Source organism: Manacus candei, unplaced genomic scaffold (genome assembly GCF_025592945.1).
Source record: "Manacus candei isolate 608988 ecotype Guabito, Panama unplaced genomic scaffold, ASM2559294v1 h1tg000021l, whole genome shotgun sequence".
NCBI lineage: Eukaryota > Metazoa > Chordata > Aves > Passeriformes > Pipridae > Manacus > Manacus candei.
Genome location: NW_026138069.1, coordinates 3,008,139 through 3,031,645, shown reverse-complemented (window position 1 = coordinate 3,031,645; position 23,507 = coordinate 3,008,139). Strand labels below are relative to the sequence as shown.

Below are 23,507 nucleotides of genomic sequence, written 5' to 3'. Positions count from 1 at the left end.
GCCTTCTTCAGCCTGTGACTTGTCTTCTGAGTCCATCCTTCTCTCCTAAGTTACCACAGAGCCCCAGGACAGTCTAAGTTGGCAGGGACCGCTGGAGCTTATCTAGTCCAACCCTCCTGCTGAAAGCGGGTTAGAGATGAGGTTGTCTGGTGGCCTGTCAAGGGCTATCAGATATTTTCTGTGAGCAAGGCACCACCACTGAGAGAATGAAAGCAGGATTTGTGCTGTGGATTTTAGCACACTTCCAAAACCCTGAACCTTTTGCCCTGAAGGGCTGGCATTTTCAGAGAAACCTTGAAGAGCAACACATTCCTGTGGGCCCCAAATGCTATGTGTGGAACAGAGAACCAGGAGCACTTCTGCATTCCCCGACCCAAGAGTGGATGGTGACTACAGCATGAGTCCAGATCTAAGTTCCAGGCAGGCAGCTCTTGCTTGCCAATTGTCATGAACTTAAACTTGCACACTCAATCTACAGGAGGCCTCTGAATGTCACATGAGAATGTCACCGTGTGTCCCAACAGGTGTTACAGACCCAGTAAACAGAACTGTCACATAGCCCCCTTCTTTTAAAAAATTTCCCTTTATTCTTCACAATCTGCTAATCCTTGAAATTAAAACACAGGTACATTCCCTGCACAGGTGCATTTATGTATCCTCACTCGTACAGTTTTCAGAATAGTAAACAAAAACTTTCAAGATATTAAATAGTAAAAAAATTAATAGCTTTTTCCCTCTGTTTTGAGGATGGTCCTTACTCCTCCAATTAGAAGAATATTGCCATGTTCAAAACACCAGTTATTCAGCCAACAATAAGACAGTTTCCAATTTTGCCATCCTTATGCAGCAAGTGATATTTTCAGTTGTGATATTCCCACTGATTTCATGAGACACGGTAATAAATCTGAGTGAAAAGCATAGTTAAAGGAAGCTATTTTCTAGATCTGGTATTTAGCTGAAAGCCAAAGTGAAATCCCAGCTGTATCAATGCATACATGAATTTCCCCATCTGTGACCAGGTTCAACATGAAAAATATTAAGCCTTTTTTACATTTATGAAATGATTCATTAAGAATTCATAAGCAACATCTGTGTACTCTAAGGTATCTTTACCTGAAAACTGATTTAGAAACCATTAATCTCGTCAGTCAAAATACTTTGAGTCATTCTGGTCTTCCCTTCATTAGACTTTGGAATATTTCTGACCAAACCAATAGTGAAATAATACTGTTGAAACACAAATTTCACCATCAGCTTGAGACACCTGAAACAGCAGTTTCATTTACTAAAATTGCCACAAAATAGACACTATTATTGTGCTCTCACTAGCCAAAAATATTTACAGTAATGCCACGAAAAGTTGAGAGTTCAGACTAGTATCTTCGGAAGCTTAACTGCTACTGAATGCCTTCAGATAAAGCTTCATAAAGTGGAGAAAAAAGGCAATTTAACAGTTGGCTTCCCAGTGCTTTTAACTACAGATCTATGTACTTGCAGGAAAAAATATTTAAATTACAATTAAAATAAATTTTAGGTTCTGAAAACATGAATAATCCAAATCAAATGATTTTCATTTTTCACTAAGTGGTTCATTAACAAGAGATACTCATAGAATTTCACTAGGCTTACTGCTGGTATACATACAGATGGATCTATGCCACTCTAGTTTTTAGCAGATAATAAATACCTATTTTGACAATTTACAACAGAATCTGGAGTATTTATAGACAAAGTAGCCAGTATTTCATCTCATGATGAACAGAGACATTCTGTCTTTCAAAGGAAGTCTTGCATAAGCCATGATCTAAGAACTCAGACATGGTCAGCATAAAAAATGTTTAGTACCCTTGAGAATCCTCAGTCCCTTCCTACCCTCTTCTTACTCCTCAGAATCTTGAATTTTCTGAAGATTAATGTCAGCTAAGCCAGTCTCACTTTCCAGTGGACTTTCAGGGTGCAGGGCGAGTGCCTCCATCTCTTTGGTAATTTCAGGTTCTTCTGTTCGGTCAGTAGGATTATTTGGATCAACTTCTTTTGTAGGATCTGGACCAGGATCTGACTGTTGTTCACTTGTAGAACTACTCTCTACTAGTTGCATTTCATCTAAGCAAAAGAGAAATCACACAATTAATAAACACTGAACTCATTTGCAAGCAAACATTTTTATTACTGAAGAACAATAAACACTAGGAAATTTTGCATCAATTACAAATTATTAATTTAATCAAACTTCATGGAAAACAGACCCAAAACACTAAAGTTCTGCTTAAGTTGGTATAAGGTTACTCTAAGTAACCCTACCTAAAGTTCTCATTAATTTATCTTCAGTTTTGTCACACTTCTTTTTAATATACAGAAGAGCAGAGTAGGACACTACAGTTATTTTGACTTCCAACTCAAACATGTTTTATTGACACTATTCTTACTGTTAGCTTTTCAAAGAATGGTTGCAGGTTGGTTAAACACAGAGTGCAGGTGGGTTTGGTTTTTAAATAAAAAAGGCATATTCTGAAAACTGTATGAGTGAGGATACATAAATGGACCTTTTAAATAAAAGGCATGTGACTACATAGGAAGCATTTTTGCATATAACAGACTGAAGAAATGATCTGCTAATAAACTGTTGACCACAATGAACTTTGGTTGAAGTGAGTCATCCTAGAATTTAGAATTTGATTGCGTGGAATGGAATCAGCTATTGCACCTTTACTTTTCAAGCAATGTTTTTGGAGAAAAACAATTGTTAAATAACTTTTTGCCCCGATTCTGCTAAGTAGGGCTTGTGTGCTAGCAATTCTGAAAAGTACAAGGGGAAGGCCTAATTGGGACTGGGAGTAGTTAAATCTTGGTTTCTTGTTCTTTGTTATATTGACAGTCAGCCAAAAATTCTGTCACAGCTAGCCACAACCCTGCCACAAGACCGTGGCAAAGCCATGACAAGGCCTTACATGGCTGTGGAGCTAAGAGCCTTAAGCACAGGCTGAAGTGTGGACTTCCTGAACACTCACCCTTGTACAGAGGAAACTCTTAAACTCTTGGGTTTGCTTGTAGTTGCAGCTGTAGCATTTATTTTTTTTTTAATTCTTAGTTTCCTTTTGTACAGTATTTGTAGGGGGTATTGCTAACTTTCTGAAATAAAACTGTTGTTGATATGAAGTGCTCTGAGACACCACCATTTATGAGGTTACCAGATGAATTCAGTAGTTTGCTCATAATGCATTATCTGATAAGGTCCATAGTGTGCTGGCCGTGCACCCGAAAAAGTTAATGAAGATTACCATGTAGATAGCGCAGTAGCAACATATCAGAAAATGTTAGCTTCCCTTTTTTGGAAGGGAGGGGGAAGAGCCATCCACCAGGATCCTGTCTTTCCCTCTGAAGAGGACAGCACTTGGCCACCAACTCCTTCAGTAAATATGAACCTGTATGTGTGTGTTTGTCACCAGTGTGAGGCATCACTGCTCACAGCTCATTATGTTTTGCTGTACTAGTATGCAATATAACCAGGGATTTCTAGTATCCTTGCCTCCAGCTCCTACAGTCATCCTGATCCCATGCAACAGCAGCTCTTGTTATAATAGGATCATCACAGGAAGCTGTTGAAAACTGCAATTATTACTAATTTATTAGTAATTGATATCCTACTATAGTTTTTTGAGTACAGCTGAAATAAATACTACATTGTAAGCAAACATGATTTGTCCAGGGCACTTCTACAATCCCTAAAAAAAGTGAAGGAAAATCCAGTAAGTTCTAAAAGAGAAGAACTGATTTTTCCTATTATTCCACTTAGAGAAACATTGCATCAGAGTTAAGTTAAGGGAGGTGGCAATACAGTGTTTTTTTCTGTTATTAATTATTTGCTTCTTGAAGGGAAAAAACCACCATGAACAGTTTAAAGACTAATGCTTGCTTACTTCGCATTCCAAGTACACAACACAACTCAGTACTGTGATTATGAAGAGAAAGTATTACAGGAGAATTAACATTACACTAACCTTTAAAATGGGAAGGAGCAGACTGCTTGCTTATTATCTAACTTGTCCTAACACCTCCAACAACATATAGAGCAGCATGAAACTTCTGCATGAGCTTGACTAAAGACCTGGATTTTGAAACAGTGCAGAGTAATTCTGAATGCTTTACTTGCAGAATTCTGTGTAACTGTAGCAAGTTATTGCAAACAAGCTAAGAATGTACACAGTATATTTGTAAATTGAAGACTTGAATCTCAACAAATACAGGCTTGCTGTTATGTTACATCAAAGATTTTTCTTCCAACCTCAGCTGTTACGCTTTTAAGACCTGTTAAACTGCTCTTTGTCGTGCAAATTAATGCACAATTAGTTTCTGCAAGCAAACTACAGATTCTAACCTTTCTTTTGCTTCTTTTCCTGTTTCCTTTTCTCTTTGGCAGCTTCTAGTTCTTGTTTCTCATGAATTTCCTTCAGGGTCTTGCAGACTTTTTTGTGCGTAAACCAGTGTATTTTCTGGCAGTTCTGGTCACAGTACATCACCTGAAAATTACCAGAGTTATCAATTAATTTTCATGTACTAAGAAAATATACAATATTCTTGCATTTCTTAGTGCACCAAGTTGAATCTCTCTATGTATAGTACTTATGGGTATTTTTAAGAAAATTGTAAGGTCATATGGAGTGATTCTAACCTATTTAAGAATCTATAAAGAACTGTTTGTTTTATTAACTCTAAACATACAGAGATTTTACTCTTTCTTCATTCTTATGCATACACACTTGGAAATCCAAGTACTCCTACTCATGAATTTCAAGTATCTTTCCCAGAAGTAGATGGCTTGAATCTTTTCAGTGCAGACACATATGCCACTCCTCTGAAGTCTACATAATAAATAGGGAACCATTCAAAATTCTTAGCACCTCAATGGCACTATTTTTTGGATTCTTACCATTTTACATACTGAACATCTTTTGTCTGCTCCCTTTCCCCCACAGGTTGTACAGAATTCAGCATCCACAAAACCCACTTGGCCAGTAATCGCTTGTGTAAGTACAGAAAAAGCTGTGGGGTCAGAACCCTGAAGACAAGACAAGAGGTGGTAATGAGATTAAAAACCAGCACTGTTGCAAAGAGGGACACACACAGGAAAAGCAAAATGACTGTGCAAGCTTCTGTCTCACTGAAGCTGCTGCAGCAGCAAGAACATAAAACTAAATCACAGAACTTCAACTAACATGCACAACTAAATGTTCATATCATTAGATAAACTTCTGTATATGAAGTTAACTTAAGCCCTCAGCTTCTCTAGAATTTACTCTGTAACTTATACTAAAGAACTCAGTGTTCTTTACACACTGTCACCCACTTGCAGATCCTATGAAGCAGATTTCTGCAGATCAGTCTGTGCTGGTACATACAAAGATGTTTCACTTGTCACTGATATACTGTTGCGCTCAGTGCACTCAGACGCTACAGATCAAATAGTCAGAACTTGAAATGTTCAAAACAATTATTTGCATATTACTGTTTAGATGTTATTTGCAATTCTTCCCATGCAATGCAAGCAGTAAGATTTAGTATATTTTATTGGTAATCATAAATTAAGACTATTCTTTTGGACAATAATGTAAACATTAGAGAAAAAAAATGCCAAGTTGCTCCAGCTCTAAGTAAATCCTTAAACCGTTAGACCACCATGGAATATGCACAATCATAACTCCTGCAACAACACTGAGACACCCAGACTGAGTCCAACGTGCACTGAGAAAGGTTAAAGGCTTCCCCACAAATAAAAATTATAGCGTCTTCTCCTTTTCAGTTCTACATAATGGACAGAAATCCAATGGAATAAACAGCCATTTTTTTAAAGGCAGAAAAGACTGCTAGTTCTCCGAAGAAAAAAGGGATAGGAAGGAAAATGTTTACTCTAAAGCAAGTCGTAATGCATCACGATGGCTTATGTTTTCACACTGTGTTCCTGGCTTAGACAAACAGTAGAGATTGCACTAAACCTCAGGACATTTTAGCAGACCTGCAGCCACTTAAGATGGAGGCTATTTTTAATTCACCCAGCATAATCCAAACATGTCGCAAAATTGTTCCACTTCCCCAGCATTTGTGGATACTTCTCACTCTCAGAGACCAGAAAGAACATGCTTGAAAAAAAGAACAGTAACTCTTGAAAAATTTATTACAAAGTAATAAATAGTACTATAATGAAGTGTGTTAGCAAGGGCATATGAGGAAAACTTAAGATTTTTTACTTGTAATTTTGATTTCCTAATTTAGATATACATGTCGCTGTACATTGCATCATCCTGCCTCTCTCTGTGATAAAAGGAGACTCACAGAATGTTTTTTTCTTTTTCTACCATCATGTATAACCAACTTTTTGTGTACAACGGAACTAATGAATCCATTAAATCTAGGAAATAATTCAATCTTAAACTGAATTTAGACATTGTGAAAAAGAGTGCAAGATAAACTTCATTTATGTCTGAATCTACAATTCCTAAAAGCAAACTGGCAGAGAAAAACTAAACAGATGTCCCAGGAAAGGAAAAAAAAAAAGCTCTGAGACAAGAAACAAATTGCTTCAGTTTTCTTTAAAAGCTGAGGTGTTTAAGCATTCATTATGGGCACATACCAGTCAAAGTATTTTAGAGCATTTTCTGCAATATGTAAATGAAACCCCAGTTAGCCACAAAGTTCAGGGACATCAAAAACCTGTGCTTAATATAACACATTGCAGAAGCTGAGAACAGAAAGATGACTCAAACTGAATTTACTATGCAAGTTGCTTAGAAAGCATTTTCTTGATAGGAAAAACTTACTATTTCAACAGGAGCAATACTTCTCACAAGCTGCTGGAGCAATGTAGCTTCACAGTAAGGAAACTTTCGGATACTTTCTCGAATTAGCTTCTCTTGATACACAGGGAAACCATCTTTATCTCTCCCTTTTAAGAGACTAAATTTTTAAAAACCCAAGTAAAATAAGAAATCACATAGTAAATATTCAAGAACAAACACACAGCATGCTGTACTCTGCCCGCTTTCAAATTATACAGAAGAACTATAATTCAAAATTAATTGGTACCTTCATACATAGAGGTGTTCAATGCAAATGAAATTATTTTTATTCTAATGCACAATCATTACGAAATATACAATTAGTAAATGTATGCTCTGCAACCACAACTTAGTAATTCAACCACACAGAGAAAAATAGTCATCTACAAGTAGACTAGGATCTACATCTACTAAAATATTAAAATGCTTTGTGGTGTTTAAAAATAAGCATTGTAAGAATAAACACTGACAAATACACAATACCTTAAAATGCAAAGTGTGCCTTACTTATGTTTAATAACATGTTATAGTCCTAAACACTTCTGTATTTATCTGGTTTGCTCCTACTTTTTTATATAGATCACTAATAAACTATTTGATTTCACTACATGAAAGCTGACTTCTTATTTTATATTCAGTATCACACAGGATTTCAGTAAAAATCCACAGAAGTCTATGGGGAATGTGATCCTTCTAAAAGCCGGGTCACTTACTTTGATATTTAAGATCAGGCAGCTAGTTTTGTAACTGAGTAGATTCTGAAGATCTGTCTAAGTGATTTAAGAGTCCAAGTCTCTGGATCCAGTCTGTGGGATTTGCAGTTCTCCACTGCTTAAATGTTTTTGAAAAAAATCTCACCCTGTATGACTGCTGGAGAGCAAGATGGCACAAGAAATGTTTCCAGATGATCCATATCAGACATTGAGAAATTCTATTTTCAAGCCTATCACTCCCCTTTTTCTCCATCACATGTTGCTGCCTGCTGCTTCATAGTGTGTATGTGAATGTCAAGCTCTAACCAGTTCCAGCAGAGAGCTGAAACTCTAGGAATGTTTCCTTTGTACCCGGGAAAGGACAGTGTCACTTCAGACAGAAAAAAGGGAGTCAGTGCCACCCTGAAGTAAGTGAAGCTGGGATTATTTCAAAATTTATTTGGCATAGCCTTTATCCAAGACAATCCAATCTATTGTTGCAGCTGTCTTTTTTCTGGTGTCTGTAAAGCTGGTGTGCATATGTGCCTTCAGACCTCCCTGTAGAAATACACACCTTTTAATAAATCCATCTAGTTTATCCTCTCGCTCTTTTAAAAATGTAATACATTTCTGGAAGATGCAACTGATGTAGTGCATTTTCATAGCAAGTACTTCATTCATATCTTTCTGCTTCATACATTTCTCACAAATGAGATCCAGAACCCTGTAACATTTCTGCAGTGCTTCTACTTCGGCCAACAGAGGGTTCTCTTTTACTAGCAACACGATCTAGGAGAGAGATTGAAGAAAATGTAATCCAGTTAGGAATGAATATTTTTAAACTTGTGCATTAGCATTAAAGCTTATACAGCTCATTGTAGCTAAATTTCAGTGGAGTTTCTAATATCCCTCTACTTCCTTCTTAGGCAGAAATTTCAGTCATTGTTTAGTATTATTATTCAGTATACTGTAATTCACAGGAGGAAACAAGAGAAAATTGTATGCTGCACTCACTAAATGAGCTGCCTATCTGTATGTACCACCAACACCTGGTTGAAAACTATTGACAAATTCTGGACTTTGAATGGTAAGCCCGAGGAACTTGTATTTGAATTTAGGTGTATTCATTTCTCTAAACTACACTGAAGGAGCAAACCAAAAAACATTATTTTCAGCAAATGCCCTGCAAAGTAAAAATAAATGTTCTCTTGCACATACTTTCAGAAACAGCAGCAGTGGTAAGATGTTACTATGGCAAACCAGTGATGAAGGTAGGAAAATACATGCTGAGAAAAGCATTGTGAGAACAATGAGATTTTGTTAAGACAGGATATTGTTCTATATTTTCACTTCAAGTGAGGCTAGGAAAAAAAGCCAAAAAAGAAAGCTATTTATGGTTACTGATGTAAGAAACTCTCCACTTAAAGGTGTTAGTTCAAGATTCTCATGTACACAAACACTGAAATAGCCTAATTTTTTAATCACATCTAAATGTTGAACCTGATTCTTCCTCATTTTCTGAAGCACGTGAATTAGTGGATAATGCTTGTGATCTCAGATGGACTATCAGAAGAGCTGAATGCTTCCTGACACAAAGAAACAGCTCCCATGCCAACAAACACATACAATTTACATATTACTCCACCTTAACAGGATGCATGTTGGTAGTAGTAATAATTTTATGCAGAGGGCCAGCTAATTTTACTGGCAGTTTTGGTTCTTTATCTAAGCCTTGTGGTTTAGTATAGTAGTCCAGTCTTTCACGTGGAAAGAAGTTGTTGATGACAGTCACACAGTCATGTTGACCTAAAGGTACACAAGAAAAAAAATCACCAGTGAAATAATAACCAAAAAAGATACTTAAATCCAAATCTGATAGAAGCAGTATAAGTGAGAATTACCCACAAAGGAGCTTTGCATGATATACTTTGCACTGAAAACAGGCAACTCTTGTCATGATTTCGTGTGTAGATTTAATGTCCAGTAAGTCTAACCTACTGACTCCCAGCAGGGAGTGCCCTCATGAAAATTCATTTTGAAAACTCTATCTCCTTCCTGCATCCTCTTTACCTGGTAAGCCAAAAATAAAGAGAACAGGTAGTTCTCCCCCAAGTTATACTATACTAGTAGTCTCATACTGGTGTTAAAATTTTTCAAGAGAAGTTCCTCCACTTTGTACTTCTAAAAATTAATGACATTTGCATTGAGACTTGTAAGTTTTCAGACCTGAAACAGATAGTAGTGTATTAATCTAAAGTGGGAGAAGTTATAAGGACAAAACATGCTTAAAATTTACCAAAACTAAAAGGACTGTGATGAAAGTAACAAGATGAGAAAGGTTACACCCTCTTGTTTTCTACTTCTGACAATATGATGGATTACTTGGCTATAGGGAAAGTAAAACTTATCTTCTTTAGTTCAGGACCACATTCTTTAAATTGACTAATTTGTCTTGGCACTAATCCTATAATCAGTACAAGACACAGCCAACCAAATTCCAGCATTTAAATCCTCCACTGTTTTAGAAGAGACAGCTCTGAGCTAATAGAGCACAGTGTAAGACAAATGACAGGGGAAGAAGTATCCTCACTTCTCACACACAGACAGATGAATTAGTGTTGATTGGGCAAAGAATAAAAAACCAACAGTAATAGATTCCAATATTCAGACTTTTACAAAGTAGTGTATCTCAGTATGCCTGAAAATATTTCTTCTACCTTGGTGACATGATGAGATTTTAAACAAGAACTCTCCAAAATTATGTTGGAGATAATATTCCCCACTCACTAATAACTCCATACAGCATCACATTGGAAAAGACTATCCAAATCCAAAGTAAAATTAATAGAAGTAAACTTCTCTGACACATTAAGTGAATAGTTAAGGTTTTGTTACTAAAACCTCAAGTGAGCAACCCCACCCTTTTCCTTTTTTACAAGAACAGAATGAGATAAGATGGAAATTGAAATTTAGCACTAAATTACTAGTCAAGGAGATAAATCTGAATAGCAAGATAGGCTTTTGAATCCAGAACACCTAATGGACTAGCAAGGTTCTAAAGCATTTAAACACCATGAGAAGGTTGTGTTTGAAAGAAAATACAGGTCTTCGTTTTTGGGAAGGTCATCTGGACAGCAATAGCTGTATCACTAAAATGACTCCCCTTTGCCTAGTAATATTTTATCAATTTTCCTTGCTAGAAATAGAAAAAGAATGAAACATTAATCCAGGAATATCCTAGTACTGTCAAGGTGGTTAAAAAAAGTAAAAAGGATTTATAAAAACAAGAAAAAAAGACAAGAAAAAGAAACATAACAGAAAAAAAAGCCTGTTGCATCTTTTGTTGGGGATAACACTGTATATTGGAATGGGAAATCTTTTATCTTGTTCTAGTGAAGTTCAGGTCATTAAGCAGTGACTACCTCAGAACAGGTTCCAAGACCTCTCCCAGATGCCGAGGGAGAAGGGCAGGTAGTGGCTTCCTGCCAGCACAGAGCATGCTAGTGGCATAGCTCAGATGAGAGTTCCTAAGGTCATTCTTTCCCACAAAGTAAGCTCCAATTAGGCACTTTGTACTGCACTTCAGACACTTCCAATGTTACCAGCTTCCTCTTACTATTTCCAAAGTGGCAACAGTGAAAAAACTTACACACTCAAACAGCAGCATCTGTTCTCACAGGTAAGATCATCTGTGTTTTTATGAAACCAAGCATGGGAATAGAACACAAATTGACTCTTACAGGATGAGATGTGGAAAAAAAAGGTCAACAACTGTGTCAGTTCAGAACAGGTCATTAAAAAATGTTTCTTCAACAAAAAGCATCAGAATCTAACATTTTACTTCTTTAGGAATTTAGGAAATGATAACAGATTTTCACCTTACCCACAAAAGCAGCCATCTGAGCTGCTGTCCTTCCCACAGAGTTGACAACATCAGTTTCTGCTCCAGCCTCTAACATCATCCAGGTGATTTCTTTATTTCCTGAATTTGCAGGGAAGATATGGGGAATAAGTGACAACAAATCAAAACTTGTAATTCTTTATGCTTTAGAAAAACATGGACTGAATTTCTTAAAGACTGAGCATAACAGTGAGGGAAATGAATGTTCTTAATGTCATTATTTTAAGACTGGATTAAGAGAAAGGCACAGTGCTTATTTATGGTTCCAGAGGGTAAAACTCTGCTCTCTGTAATGCACATTCAGCTCCCCATGGAGCTTATGGGACTCATATGCAGGTAGCTACACTAGGGTTTGGTCCCTCTGGATACCAGTATAGAAGCAAATTCTGCTAATCTAGTTTGACAGTTCAGCTACATTTGCTATTCTAAGAAGAAAAACAAATTCAGGATTATGATGTAGCTGGAGCACAAAGAAGAGAACAGATTGTTCCCTTCTCCACAGTGGGAACTGGGTGTTCAGACTGGGCTAAATACCAAGTAAAACGAAGCTAAAATTTGATGGGAAGATTAGATGACTTAATTGGTGCCCTTCAGAGACTAATAAGGACACTTGCCACCACTCCTGTTGGTTCTGCTTTCAAAGGTATTCTTACTGTATCAGTTTTAATGCAGCTGCTAAGTACAGAAAAGTGAATATAAAAAGTGGGTGGTGGATGAAAATGAATGTTTCTGGTTTAAAAACAAAGTCATTGCGTCAGTAGTGCTCATGTACCTTGTGTACTCACAGACAACAGACTTTAAAGTCAACATTCAGAAGTGTTCACACCCAGGATGACAGGTTAAAAGCTTAGCTGTGAGAAAATGGTAAAAGTCCAGCATTTTCCATAAAGCTGCAGTCATTTAAAAACCTCCAAGTGTTTGTTCTCATCTGTCTTCTGCAGCTCTGATATTGCTCAATGCCACAGAACATTGAAATTTCCCAAATCTTTTTACCAAAGTTTCAGCAGAAAAGCAATATGATGATCCACTTAGGGTTCAGATAAACACATAAGCCTGCCTTTCTTTTATACTTAAGATAGAAGAAAGCAGTTTAAACTCTACCTTTTAAGAAATCTTACTTTAGAATCTCCTTTTCGGGAGGAGATAAGCGGCCTAGTAAAGAAGATACTTAAAATAACCTAATATTCCCAAATCTAATCTTTTCCCCAGAAGGAACAATGTTTTAATGTACTGTCTTTTTCCCACTCAAGGAAATAACTGTTCCTGTCATCAGGGAAAAAGGAGGAAAGCTGCAAACCACCACTTGAGACAGGAGAAGATATGTACAGCTATAAGCACTCTTATGAGAAGAAAAAATAATGCAAGAGGAGAGGGAAAAAATGTAGGAAAAAATGTTATTGAAACTTACTAAATACATTTTTAAAAGCCCACAAGATAATTGCAAAAATAATGTAGGAGAAAGACAAAATTTGAAAAATACTGGATTGATTTGAGAAGTCTCAAATATTACTAAAAGCTATGGATTTGTAGTGCTAATAAGGCAGTCTAGTGCAGCAGCTTTTTCAATGTAACACAGTGTAAGTAAACCAAATTTATCCCACTGCACAAGAACACTGTCACAGAAAACTTAATTTTGGGATCTGTAAAAACAGGACAAAGTAAAGACAGACTGAATGCCTCAAAATGCAGAAAAGCATCAACTTTTATATGAGTCTGAACAGTAGCTCTCCTGTTCCACAGTCCTTATGATTCTACTGGTCCTGACATATTGCCATGGTTCACATAAGTAACAGTAAACCTGAATAATAAAAGCATATCAATATTTCCCTTTAAATTATTAATTTAAGGCAAACATCGATGTCATAAAAATCAGTGCCCCAAGTTTTGTAAGAAGTCACCTGAAAGCCCAGCGAACATCAGGGCAGTGTATCCATGCTCGTGTTCATTGCAGTTCACATCAGCTCCGTGTCGCAAGAGCAGCCTGCACATGTCCACCTTCCCCTTGTAGGCTGCGTGCATCAGAGGGGTCATGCCATGCTGGCAAAGCAAAGTGGAAGCAAGTAACACAGAAAGAAGAATGTTACATCTCTTTCATACCATTGATAATTTTTACCTGTACAGGCATGTTCAGTATAACTAATAAAGCCTCACGTAATATTTAAGTTACAAAAACACTCCCAAAATCTTCATAAAAATATATGGTTAGCAGATTTTTCACTTCCGAATCACTTTTCTGATTATGCTGTGCTACAGATTTGAAAACAGACCAGTGTTGAATAAATGAAAACCATTTACTGCCAATTTCTCATTGGCTTTTTGTGTAAGATATTAGTGTTAAAGACAACTAATGCTTCTGCTAGCAGAAAAAGCTTGTTTATAAAACTTGTTAGGTTCAGACATGATTTCTTTCTTCCCCTGCTTCTGCTTATATGATAAGCAATAAGAAAATTATGAATAGGCTGTTGTTATTTTAAACATTACAAAGATCTGCAGTTTCTGAAACCCATCTTGCTCATCTTTAGTCAGGATTACTGGTAATTGTGCTATCCTCCTCCCTCCCTCCTCCCCAATACCCTTGTGGTATTGTGTGCACAATCAGCCAGAGCTCTGAAAGCCCTTGTGCAGATACACAGCTCTCACTGGACTTTAATAACCAAGCCTCAAACCTTGCTGTTGATCAAGTGCCCTGGTACAAAAACAGATTTACTTCAGCAGGGCAGGAACTGAGGTTTTATTGGAGTTCTGCTGGTGTAATTACAAATGTAAACCTGAGCAAACCTCTGGGGAAATTTTCAGAACTAGGGTGAACTGTGAGTGCAGGCTCGCTCTCTCTCCAGGGGCAGGGAGAAGCACATTTCTGTTTGAGAAAATTGCACGACATTCCATTTTTAGAATTTAATACACTTTTTCCAATATGCTGTTTATTTTCACATAACATTGAGTCAGGATTCATGTTATCAGCCAAGACACAGTAATTGCCCAAGAACACTCCAAAACTGAATACATGGGAGTGTGCTTTAGTTTGTTCCTGAAGGAAATCAGAAGGGCATTTTGTTCCTTTTTTGCCAGTCAAGGTTGTGTACATGAATGCACTCATGTACACCATTACTGCAGCTCTGTAAATGCATGGTAACGTGATACTTACTCTGAAATAATGTAATTGTCAGCTTGAGCCTTAATATATTCCTTGTTTCAATTTACGATAGCATAAAACTCAACTGAGTTTACTTTATCAGTATAATTTTCAAAAAATTTCTAAAGATGATAGAAATTGGGAAAGTTATAACAATTTTGAAGTATTATATTTTCATTATTCTCCATCCTACCTGAAAACAGTAAAAAGTGATTACTTGATGTTTCATATTCTAGCAACCCAAATATTTTGGTAAACTGCAATATAAACTGCCACTAAAGAAACAAAAGACCTGAAGAGATCACTCCACGAACATGAAAAAAATTGGGTTTGCTGGGTTTCACTTGGGATGCCACAAATGTTAAGTAAAGACTTTTTGTCCCATTATATAAAATATATTACATTCATTACGTTACATCAACAGCAATTTTTAGGGGCCAATCCCATAAAAATGAGAGTCACAGCACGGATTCACCTCCTTTAGCAGCACAGAAAGGCACTGCTCTAAGGGGATACGAACACAATATGGTTTTCAATGGGAGAAGGAATGTTTAGAAAACAATTACTTAAGTTTAGTTATATCTCGAATGCCAGTCGTTTCAATTAAGATCTGAAGACTATAGGACAAAGGAAGGAATTGGGTTTGTTTTTGATCATCCCCTCCTCCCAGAAAACTTTTTTTATAATCCTTTGATTCAATTTTGGAAGTGTCAGACTGTGGTGTAGATCAAAAAAACCATATCAAGTAGAAAATACATGGACAGTTAATAGAAAATTGGATTTAAAGTCACACTAATATCAGCTTTGCACATTCATGGCAAATAAAATAGGGTCAGGCTAGACACATGCTTATCTGAAAAAGCTCAGTGTCCTGTATTATATCCCTACACGGAAACTGAAATGACTGCAAATATTTTTCTCATCCTGAATGTCAAAGACAGGTCCAGCAACAGTATGTTTTCTCACAGATGACACTGGGATTGTCAATACAACGTACTTATATGACAAAACTAGCAGATGGTTTATTAAGCATAGAGATGAAACTATTTATTGTTCCACTATGGAACATCAGATGAAGAATTCTAACAGCTAGTACGTAACATTTTTCTGACCAAAAATCTGGCCTTTTAACCTCATTCCCTAGGACAAGAAGGAATCCTTCCTAGTTTCTAGTTTGTTTTGCAGGGATGTTACATGGTAACATCTCCCATCTTCTGCAGGGCTTATGATTTGGAAGGCAGTCAACAGTCACATGCACAAATAATTTTAGCTACAGCTAAGTATGAACTAATTAGAATATGAAATATTCTGTTCAGTGTCGATAATAGCTTTAGTTGTTCTCCTTTACAGTCATTCTGCTCAACTGTTGGTTTCACATCTGTAATACATTTCATTCCTCTGATGACCTTTCAGTTCATCTGAAAGTGATGAAAAGCTAAAATCTACATCAGTCACCAATGTGAACTGAAAACAGATAATTCTTAAAAGCTGTTGAATTTTCTTTGGTTTGCATATTTTGAAGTATGTAAAAACCACCAAAAGACAAAACTCTCCTCAGTGAAGGCCTAGGATCTCGGCATTTTCTGCCAGCATAAGATGTTCATGCTGGAATAGCAAGATAGATTAACTGAAGAACCCTCTGCTGAACATAATCAGTACAAGTAAAGCTACACACATCTCAGGCAGTAATAAGCAGGCTGCTGCTGTAATTCCCGGGAAGTGCTCAGTTCTGTAATTAGCATATAGAAGGGGACTGTTTCTAAAAGATGTATTACAGAACTGAACAGCTGAATTACCAAACTAGAGGCAAAAAGTAAAGCTGCTAATGCCAGATGATAGTTCTGTATATAAGAAGATTATAAATGACCTTATAACTATTTTAAATACAGAAAAATTGTGAAGCCTTTTCAGGTCAAGTCTCTCTGTTTGATCTGCAGAAAATAGGGCACCGTAGTACTACAGTGCTCCTTTGCAGCCCTGACTACCAACATGACCAGAGGAAACTCATGGCTAGAAAGCCCATGTGCTTCCTCTAGCATGCCTTTCTGCATGTAATAAGCTAAAATATCTTGGCCACACACTGCAAATGGATGGAGTTAAGTCAGCAAATTGCCAACATGAAATCACAACACTATTTACAAGCTCTGCCCTCTCAGGGTAAACAAAAGTTCTGAACACTTTCTTCCACAGTAAGTTTCCAAATTAGAAACCGCTCCATGTAGAAGAGGACAATAAAATGACTAAGTGGTGTGCATTTAAATAAAATATGTTGGTATTTATTTGCATTCATTTCCATAGCCCATCTATTTGTCCTAATGTTTTAGGACACCTGAGCTTAAATGTCCCTGAAGTTTTAAAGTTGCCAAGCTGTTAAAGACTAGTTTTGTGAAACAGCTATTATATTTATTTGCTTTCATAAAGACAGTGATTAAGCCTAAATACCTTCCCTTTCTTCATCTACCTAAATCCAGAAAGAAACAACAACAGAAAAAATTATTTGGTCAGAAAGGGTGCTGACAAAAAACAGGGCTGTATCTAATGGGTATCTCCAGCCTTCAGGAAGATGGGCATCTGTGAAACTCATTTGAATAAATGATCTTATTCTGCGTTCAAGTGACTTACTGCTGCCAGCAGAGCTCTGCAGATAGCAGGAGGTGAAGGGTGAATGAGTCTTGGCACAAGGAAAAGCAAGTAGGCTTAGAGTAACCTTTTATTTTTAAATACACATACCAACAGCAGAAGCAATGCTGAAATACTGCGTCCAGCTCATGCCTACATTTTTGAAGTAAGAAGCCGAAACAACTGGAAAGGATTTGGAAAAGAACCACAATTATAGCTCAATTGCTGCAGAAACATAACTTTAGGCAAGATACTTAAAAGGTCAGTGCATCTGGAAGATGTTAAAATGTGTCTTGGTACTTGTCTAAAGGTACATAGAGAAAAGACAGCTGATTGTCAGTAGTTTTTAATCTAGAAGAAAGCAGATCCAAGCAGTTAGAATATATGGTCAAACCAAAAATGAAAGGAACAGCTTATGTGTATATTTTTTTAACACTAGGAAGTGCAATATGTAACAGCCTGCTTCTGGATGTGCTGTGAATTACTGAGCCTGTGGAAATTATTAAATTGTGATTGCATGCTTGCTGTACAACTAGAAGAGAGAATTACATTAAAGCTGTGCTCATTCTGTGGATTCTCTCACTTATAAAGGACTTTAGGGATGGAAATAAGTTCCCAATTGAATTGTGCTCCCATTTCAATACCTAAGCACTCCATGTTCAGGGCTGTTTCCTTACGTCCTAACATTAGTAAAATAACTAACAATAGTAATATAAATAATAACATGAATTTCAGGATAAACAACTAAGGCAACAGAGAAAAAAAGTAAGACCTGATGCATTGAGAGAAGCCTCCAGTTGTGGTGATGCTGAATAATAGATGAAGGTAATGCTTAACTGGGATTTCACACACTTACTTTTGTATGGATATTTGAATAACATATTGGAGCAAAAATGGCTTGTAATAGAAAAATTCTAAAAGTTCAGGTAAGATGACTGATGGATTTAAGAATCCTAAACAAATCTGAACTCTTTCCTGTTCAACATGCATGATTACATACCACTCTTGGGAATAAAAATGAGATGGCAGGAAGTCCCTTGCATAAACATTCAAAGTGTTATGTGCCTTGTATTTAGTCAGATGTTAGCATTAGGCAAGTATTGTTAATAGTATCTCTTCTTTAACAACAGCTCTGAGCATAACTCAGTTATGGTTTCTATTACTAAACCATATCCTCTTGACAGTAATCCTGGATGGTGCACTAATACTGCATCAAGGGTGCAGTCAGCAATTCACTACAGGAAAATCTTACCATAAAGCACACTTGCAAACATACTTATATTGTATCTGGGGTTCCTGAAGTTCACTGTAAAGCTTAGTGTGACGAGTTTGTCAGAAGCTTATTACAATTTATGTAGTGGTAATTAAGGTTTAAATATTTAACTGTTATTTAAGAGCATTCAGAAAATGGATCTGTTGGCAGCACAAAAAAGGCTAACAACATTCCATGGAGATATCTGGTAGATGAAGGGGCAATTTTCCTCCATTCAGAATTCATGGGACCACATTTACAATACCCTGTCCAATTCTGGGTCTACCAGTGCAACAAAGACACGTATAAACAGCAGTAAATTCAACAGAGTACCACCAACACATGGATGGCGGGAACTCAAGCACTTGTGTGGTGAAGAGAGGCTGAGGGAGCTGGGTTTACTCAGCCTGGAGAAGAGATGGCTTTGGTGGAGCCCAGGAGCAGCCTGCCAGAGCCAGCAGGGAGGTCACTGAGAAGACAAACCCTCCTGTTAACATGGCAGGAGGGCAAAAGACACTGAGCCTAAGCTGAGGTTCTGACATAAGGGAAACACATTTTCACCAGAAGCACAGTAAGGCAGTGGAACAAGTTGCCCAGAAACACTGTGCAGTCTCCATCCTTGGAGGTTTACAAGGCCGGACAGGACAAAGTTCAGAGCAACCTCATCTGACCTCGGAGCTGAAGCTGCTCTGAGCCAGAGGTTGAACTAGAGACCTTCTGAGCTCCCTTCTAGCATGAATGTTCCAGTGATCCTATGAAATTATAAAATTGTGAAAAAAACCACAAATTGACACTTAAATTAAGAAATTACACATGGATTTAACATGCATGGTGGGGAATTACAGTTTTGCTTGCATGTTAGACTTCTTATTAGTGCTGCACACTTCAAAAAAACATTGTAAAAAGAAAAAGAAGAGGAAACATGAACATCCCACAAGGCTCTTTTCCCCACGACCTTACTCTCATCATCAGGAAACACTTAAGTGTTTTATCTTCTACATGTCCATCACACCTGCCTCTGAAAAGACTCTGTTTTCCACTTTTGATCTAGCTATTCACCCTCCCAGTATGTTTACGGTTTAGCAAAGACGGGGTTTTGGGTGATGAGATCAAGCACAAGATGGGGGCAGGTATTCTTTATCCCTACTGTCTGCTGCAGAGGAACTACAGGTTGGTGGAGGTGACAAGAAGCCAAGGAGCAACCCCCATGTTCTTGCTGCAGTATTTATCTTACCTTACAGACACAAAAGTTCATGCTGGAAATTGAGAGGAAATACAAACAGTGTAGTACTTTAAGTAACATTAATCTTTAAACTTTCTTAAAAAAAAAACAGTAAGAACTCCTCAAAGGCTCATTATTCAGCTGCAGTCTGGTAATATCTTCAGAACGACTCTGACTTCTACGAGTCTGTACAGCAATGATATTTAACAGGAAGGCCTTCAGACCTAGTATTTTCCTTGCTAAACTCAGCATAATGCTTGTAGTTTTGCTGTACCTCATCCAAGCAATTGACACGGACATTCTTGCTGCCCAGTAGTCTTCCAGCCTCATCGGTGTTTCCTTAAATTTAAAAAGACAGAGATAGAAAGGGGAGTGAGAAACAGAATAAACTGAGAATCAAGAGGAAAGTTATCATTTCCATTCCTCATTAGAACAGAAATCTTTGCAGATTAACCACGTGGGATGTAGATCAACCACCAGTAAATCAACTGCACTTAGTGAAGAGGCTTAGGAATAAACAGTGTTCTGTTCTGGAAGTTAAAAGGCAAGAAGTCACAACATCAAGGAGAAGTCAGAGAGCATGCACTAGAAATAAACATCCATTTTTTGTGAACTAACTGATCTACACACACACAAGAACAGGACACTAATACATCTCTTCATAAACAGCACCAGAATAATTCTGAATGAGTACAATGATGCTGAGCATTTTAACACACTTTGAACTTTGACTTCTTCTGGAGCATCCGGAGCATGCCTGAAAGAGTTATCTAAGTTCTCACAAAAGGGAATTATCTCATTTATAAGACTTTCTGGTCCGAATGAAACATGCTTCATCATTTACTCACATCATCTTTCCTGTTTAAATTTGAAATTTGCACCATACCACTTCCCAGGTCCACAAAAGTGGAAGGAATTTGCTTTTGGTAATAGAGAATAGAGGTGGAAAGGACAAGGGCAAAAGTAGCTTGATCACTGACATTTCTAAAAATTGCCAAATACATAAATAGACTGAAGTCTGGAAAAAAACATGCAAGGAAAAACAGACCATAACTTCGTATTTTCAATTTGCTACAAGAATCTTTTTGGTTAGGCCACAGGTCTATGAACCTGATTTAAAGCCCATTGAAGGACAATTCACTTAATATCAATGCAGCTTCTACAAGCATTCAAACAAATAGAAATGAAAGAACATTCAAAGACTCTGAGTTTGGGGAGATAAACCTATTGCAAATTAACAGAAACTTCTGACCACTGAATCAATCACAAGCACAACTCTTTCAGCAGTGATGTGCTTAATAAAAATAAGCATTGCCCCCCTCGTTTTAATGACAGGATTCATGCTTATCTTCACTATATCACAAGAAGGTGCTCTTCCAGCAAATTTTCAGCAAAGCAGCTCTTGCAACTTCAGTTTTGGCCAAAAACCCCATTACAAATACTACAAATAATTTTTTTCACCAAGCTTTTGGTGTGGTTTAACTATACTACAGGTTTCTTTCTTCCTTTATTGTTAATTTAGGGAAAAAAAATAATCACCTGAGTCATCTCACACACTTGATAAAGACCCAGTCAGGGAACTGTCAACCAGCCTACTCCCCCAGACATAGATATTCTAAACATTGGGAAGCTTCTTAAGACCTGGAGAAATTTTCAGAAAAACATCCCAGCAAAAGAATGAACATCAGTAAGAGCAAGTCTTAAAGGGGTGATCTTCAAGTAAATTTCAATACAATCAAAGCGAAGTTGTGTTTACAAGTTCAGAGTTGTCAAACACTGAAGGATTTCCAAACACGACACTGAACTGCTGGAAGCCAGACTTCTAGAATTGTGTAGAGCTACAAGCTGGAGCCAGGCTGCTCATGGTGGTGCATGGTAGGAGGCCAACAGGCAACAGGCAGAAGTTGACAGAAAAGGAAGCTTAAGACTGGATACATGCAAAAACATTTTCACTATGGGCCCAGTAAAGCAGAACAGGTTGTCCAGAGATGCTGTGCAGTCTCCATCCTTGGATGTTTTCAAGGCCTGATAGGATAAAGCCCTGAGGAATCTCATTTGACCTCACTGTTAATGTGTTTTGAGCAGGAGGTTGGCCTAGAGACTCCTGAGGTTCCTTCCAACCTGATTCATCCTGTGACTGTAATCATAAGCAATCAGGTAAGTTAGATAGAAGTGCCTGCAAGACGAAAGCCTGAAACTCTAATTAAAGTGTCTGATTAAAATCAGACTGATTTTGATTCACAATAAATTCATTCCTGGCTGTCCTATGCCTACGTCTCTGACACAGAGCAACATTTTAATATAGCTGAGAGTGAAGCCCCAAAACTAAAAATAAAACTTCTTAAGGGTTCAATTTGACTGAAAACTACATATAGAAATGCATGGGACACAGCAAGTGTTTTTAGCTTACCTCTGACTAATGATCACCAGTCATGATTTTCAAAATGCCATTTGGAGTATAACTATTTAGACAGGGCTGTGGAATTCATGTTGCTGGACCAGGAAACCCAAGTGTAACACCAAGCATGACAGAAAGCCCTCCAACAATAAGCATGTGTGCCACATAGTGCAGTGTGCCACGACACTTGTGTGAAATGCAAAACCAAAGAATCACAGAATGGGTCAGGTTGGATGGGATCACAGCAGGTCATCTGGTCCAACCTCCCTGCTCAAGCAAGATCATCTTAGAGCACATTGCACAGGATTGTGTCCAGATGGTTCTTGAATATCTCCAGGAAGGGAGACTCCACAACCACATTGGGCAACCTGTTGCAGTGCTCTGTCACCTGCACAGTAAAGAAGTTCTTCCTCATGTTCAGGTGAAACTTCCTGTGCATCAATTTCTGCCTGTTACCTTTTGTCCTATTCTGGGCACCACTGAGAAGAGCCTGGCCCCAACCTCTTGGCACCTTCCCTTCAGATACTTTAGACATCGGTGGGGTCCCCTCTCCTCTCTCTAAGAGAACAGTAATAAAACAGTATAAGGGATAAGAAGTGCACAACACCCTGGACAAGTTGAGTTCTGTTAATTTAAGAACTACCTGTCTGCAAGGACATCCTACTCTGGCAACCACACATGGGGAAAACCGTACAGTGGGCCAGAGGAACGGATTACTACCAATAAAACTTTTTGTTTGTTTTTAGCAGAGCACATTAACACCAAGCATTAGGTAAATGTCAACAGACATTAGTAATAAGACGTAAGCTTTCCCTGGCAGAGTTAGACCCGCCTAGCTGAGCTTCTCCAGCCCCACTGCACCGCACCGGGCCCCCACCGCATTCCCTGGGTGACACGGGCCTGCCTGAGAGGGAAGTGGACCAAGGGAAGTCCTCTTGCAGGCAGGGAGAAGGGTGGCGGGGTCCGAAGGCGGGGCGGCAGGCGGGGCCCGGAGCGGTGACCCCAGCGCGGAGAGGCCCGGGCCGGAGCGGGGGCAGCGCGGCCGGTAACGGGGCCTCACGCGAGAGCCTCCCGGGGCACGGCCGGCGGGGCCAGCGGAGCTGCGGCCCAGGGCCGCGAGTGGCGAGGGCCGGGCGGGCTCACCTGTGGCGATCACTGCCAGCAAGTCCTTCTCCTCCGGGCTCAGGTCGCCCTTCCTGGGGGGAGCCATCGCGCACAGCCAGGCGGGACGGGCCCGGACGGTGCGGGCAGCGCCCCCCGCGCCCCCTCCCGCGGCACCGCCCCCTCCCCGCTCCTCGCGGTGCCTTCCGCCCGCAGCCCCGCCCTGCCGGGGCCGGCCCCGGGGCGAACCATTCCCGCCTGGGCATGGGGGGCACTGCGTGCGGACCGCTCCCCTCCGCCGGCCGCCCCTCTCGGCGTTGCCGCTGAGAAGGACCGCTCCGCTCTTTTCCATCATTTTC

At 38.6% G+C, this 23,507-nt stretch overlaps 1 protein-coding gene across 1 annotated transcript; it reads right to left on the bottom strand.

Moving 5' to 3' along the window:
- Positions 1-564: 564 nt before the first annotated feature.
- Positions 565-23,378, bottom strand: ANKMY2 (ankyrin repeat and MYND domain containing 2). Its single transcript, XM_051785979.1, has 10 exons — positions 23,191-23,378; positions 19,924-19,988; positions 13,322-13,460; positions 11,406-11,504; positions 9,168-9,328; positions 8,097-8,311; positions 6,813-6,948; positions 4,928-5,056; positions 4,376-4,517; positions 565-2,103 (listed from the first exon to the last, which is right to left on the bottom strand). Exons 1-10 carry the CDS (start codon positions 23,255-23,257, stop codon positions 1,880-1,882), a joined length of 1,377 nt encoding a protein of 458 aa, XP_051641939.1. The 5' UTR covers positions 23,258-23,378; the 3' UTR covers positions 565-1,879.
- Positions 23,379-23,507: the final 129 nt, after the last annotated feature.

Excerpts from the sequence above, each read along its gene's own strand:
- ANKMY2 (XM_051785979.1), bottom strand. The coding sequence starts at position 23,257 with ATGGCTCCCCCCAGGAAGGGCGACCTGAGCCCGGAGGAGAAGGACTTG. Across the intron at positions 8,312-9,167 it reads CCAACATGCATCCTGTTAAG|ATCGTGTTGCTAGTAAAAGA; the intron begins GTGGAGTAATAT and ends TCTCTCTCCTAG. Across the intron at positions 2,104-4,375 it reads GGAAAAGAAGCAAAAGAAAG|ATGAAATGCAACTAGTAGAG; the intron begins GTTAGAATCTGT and ends TCTTTTGCTTAG.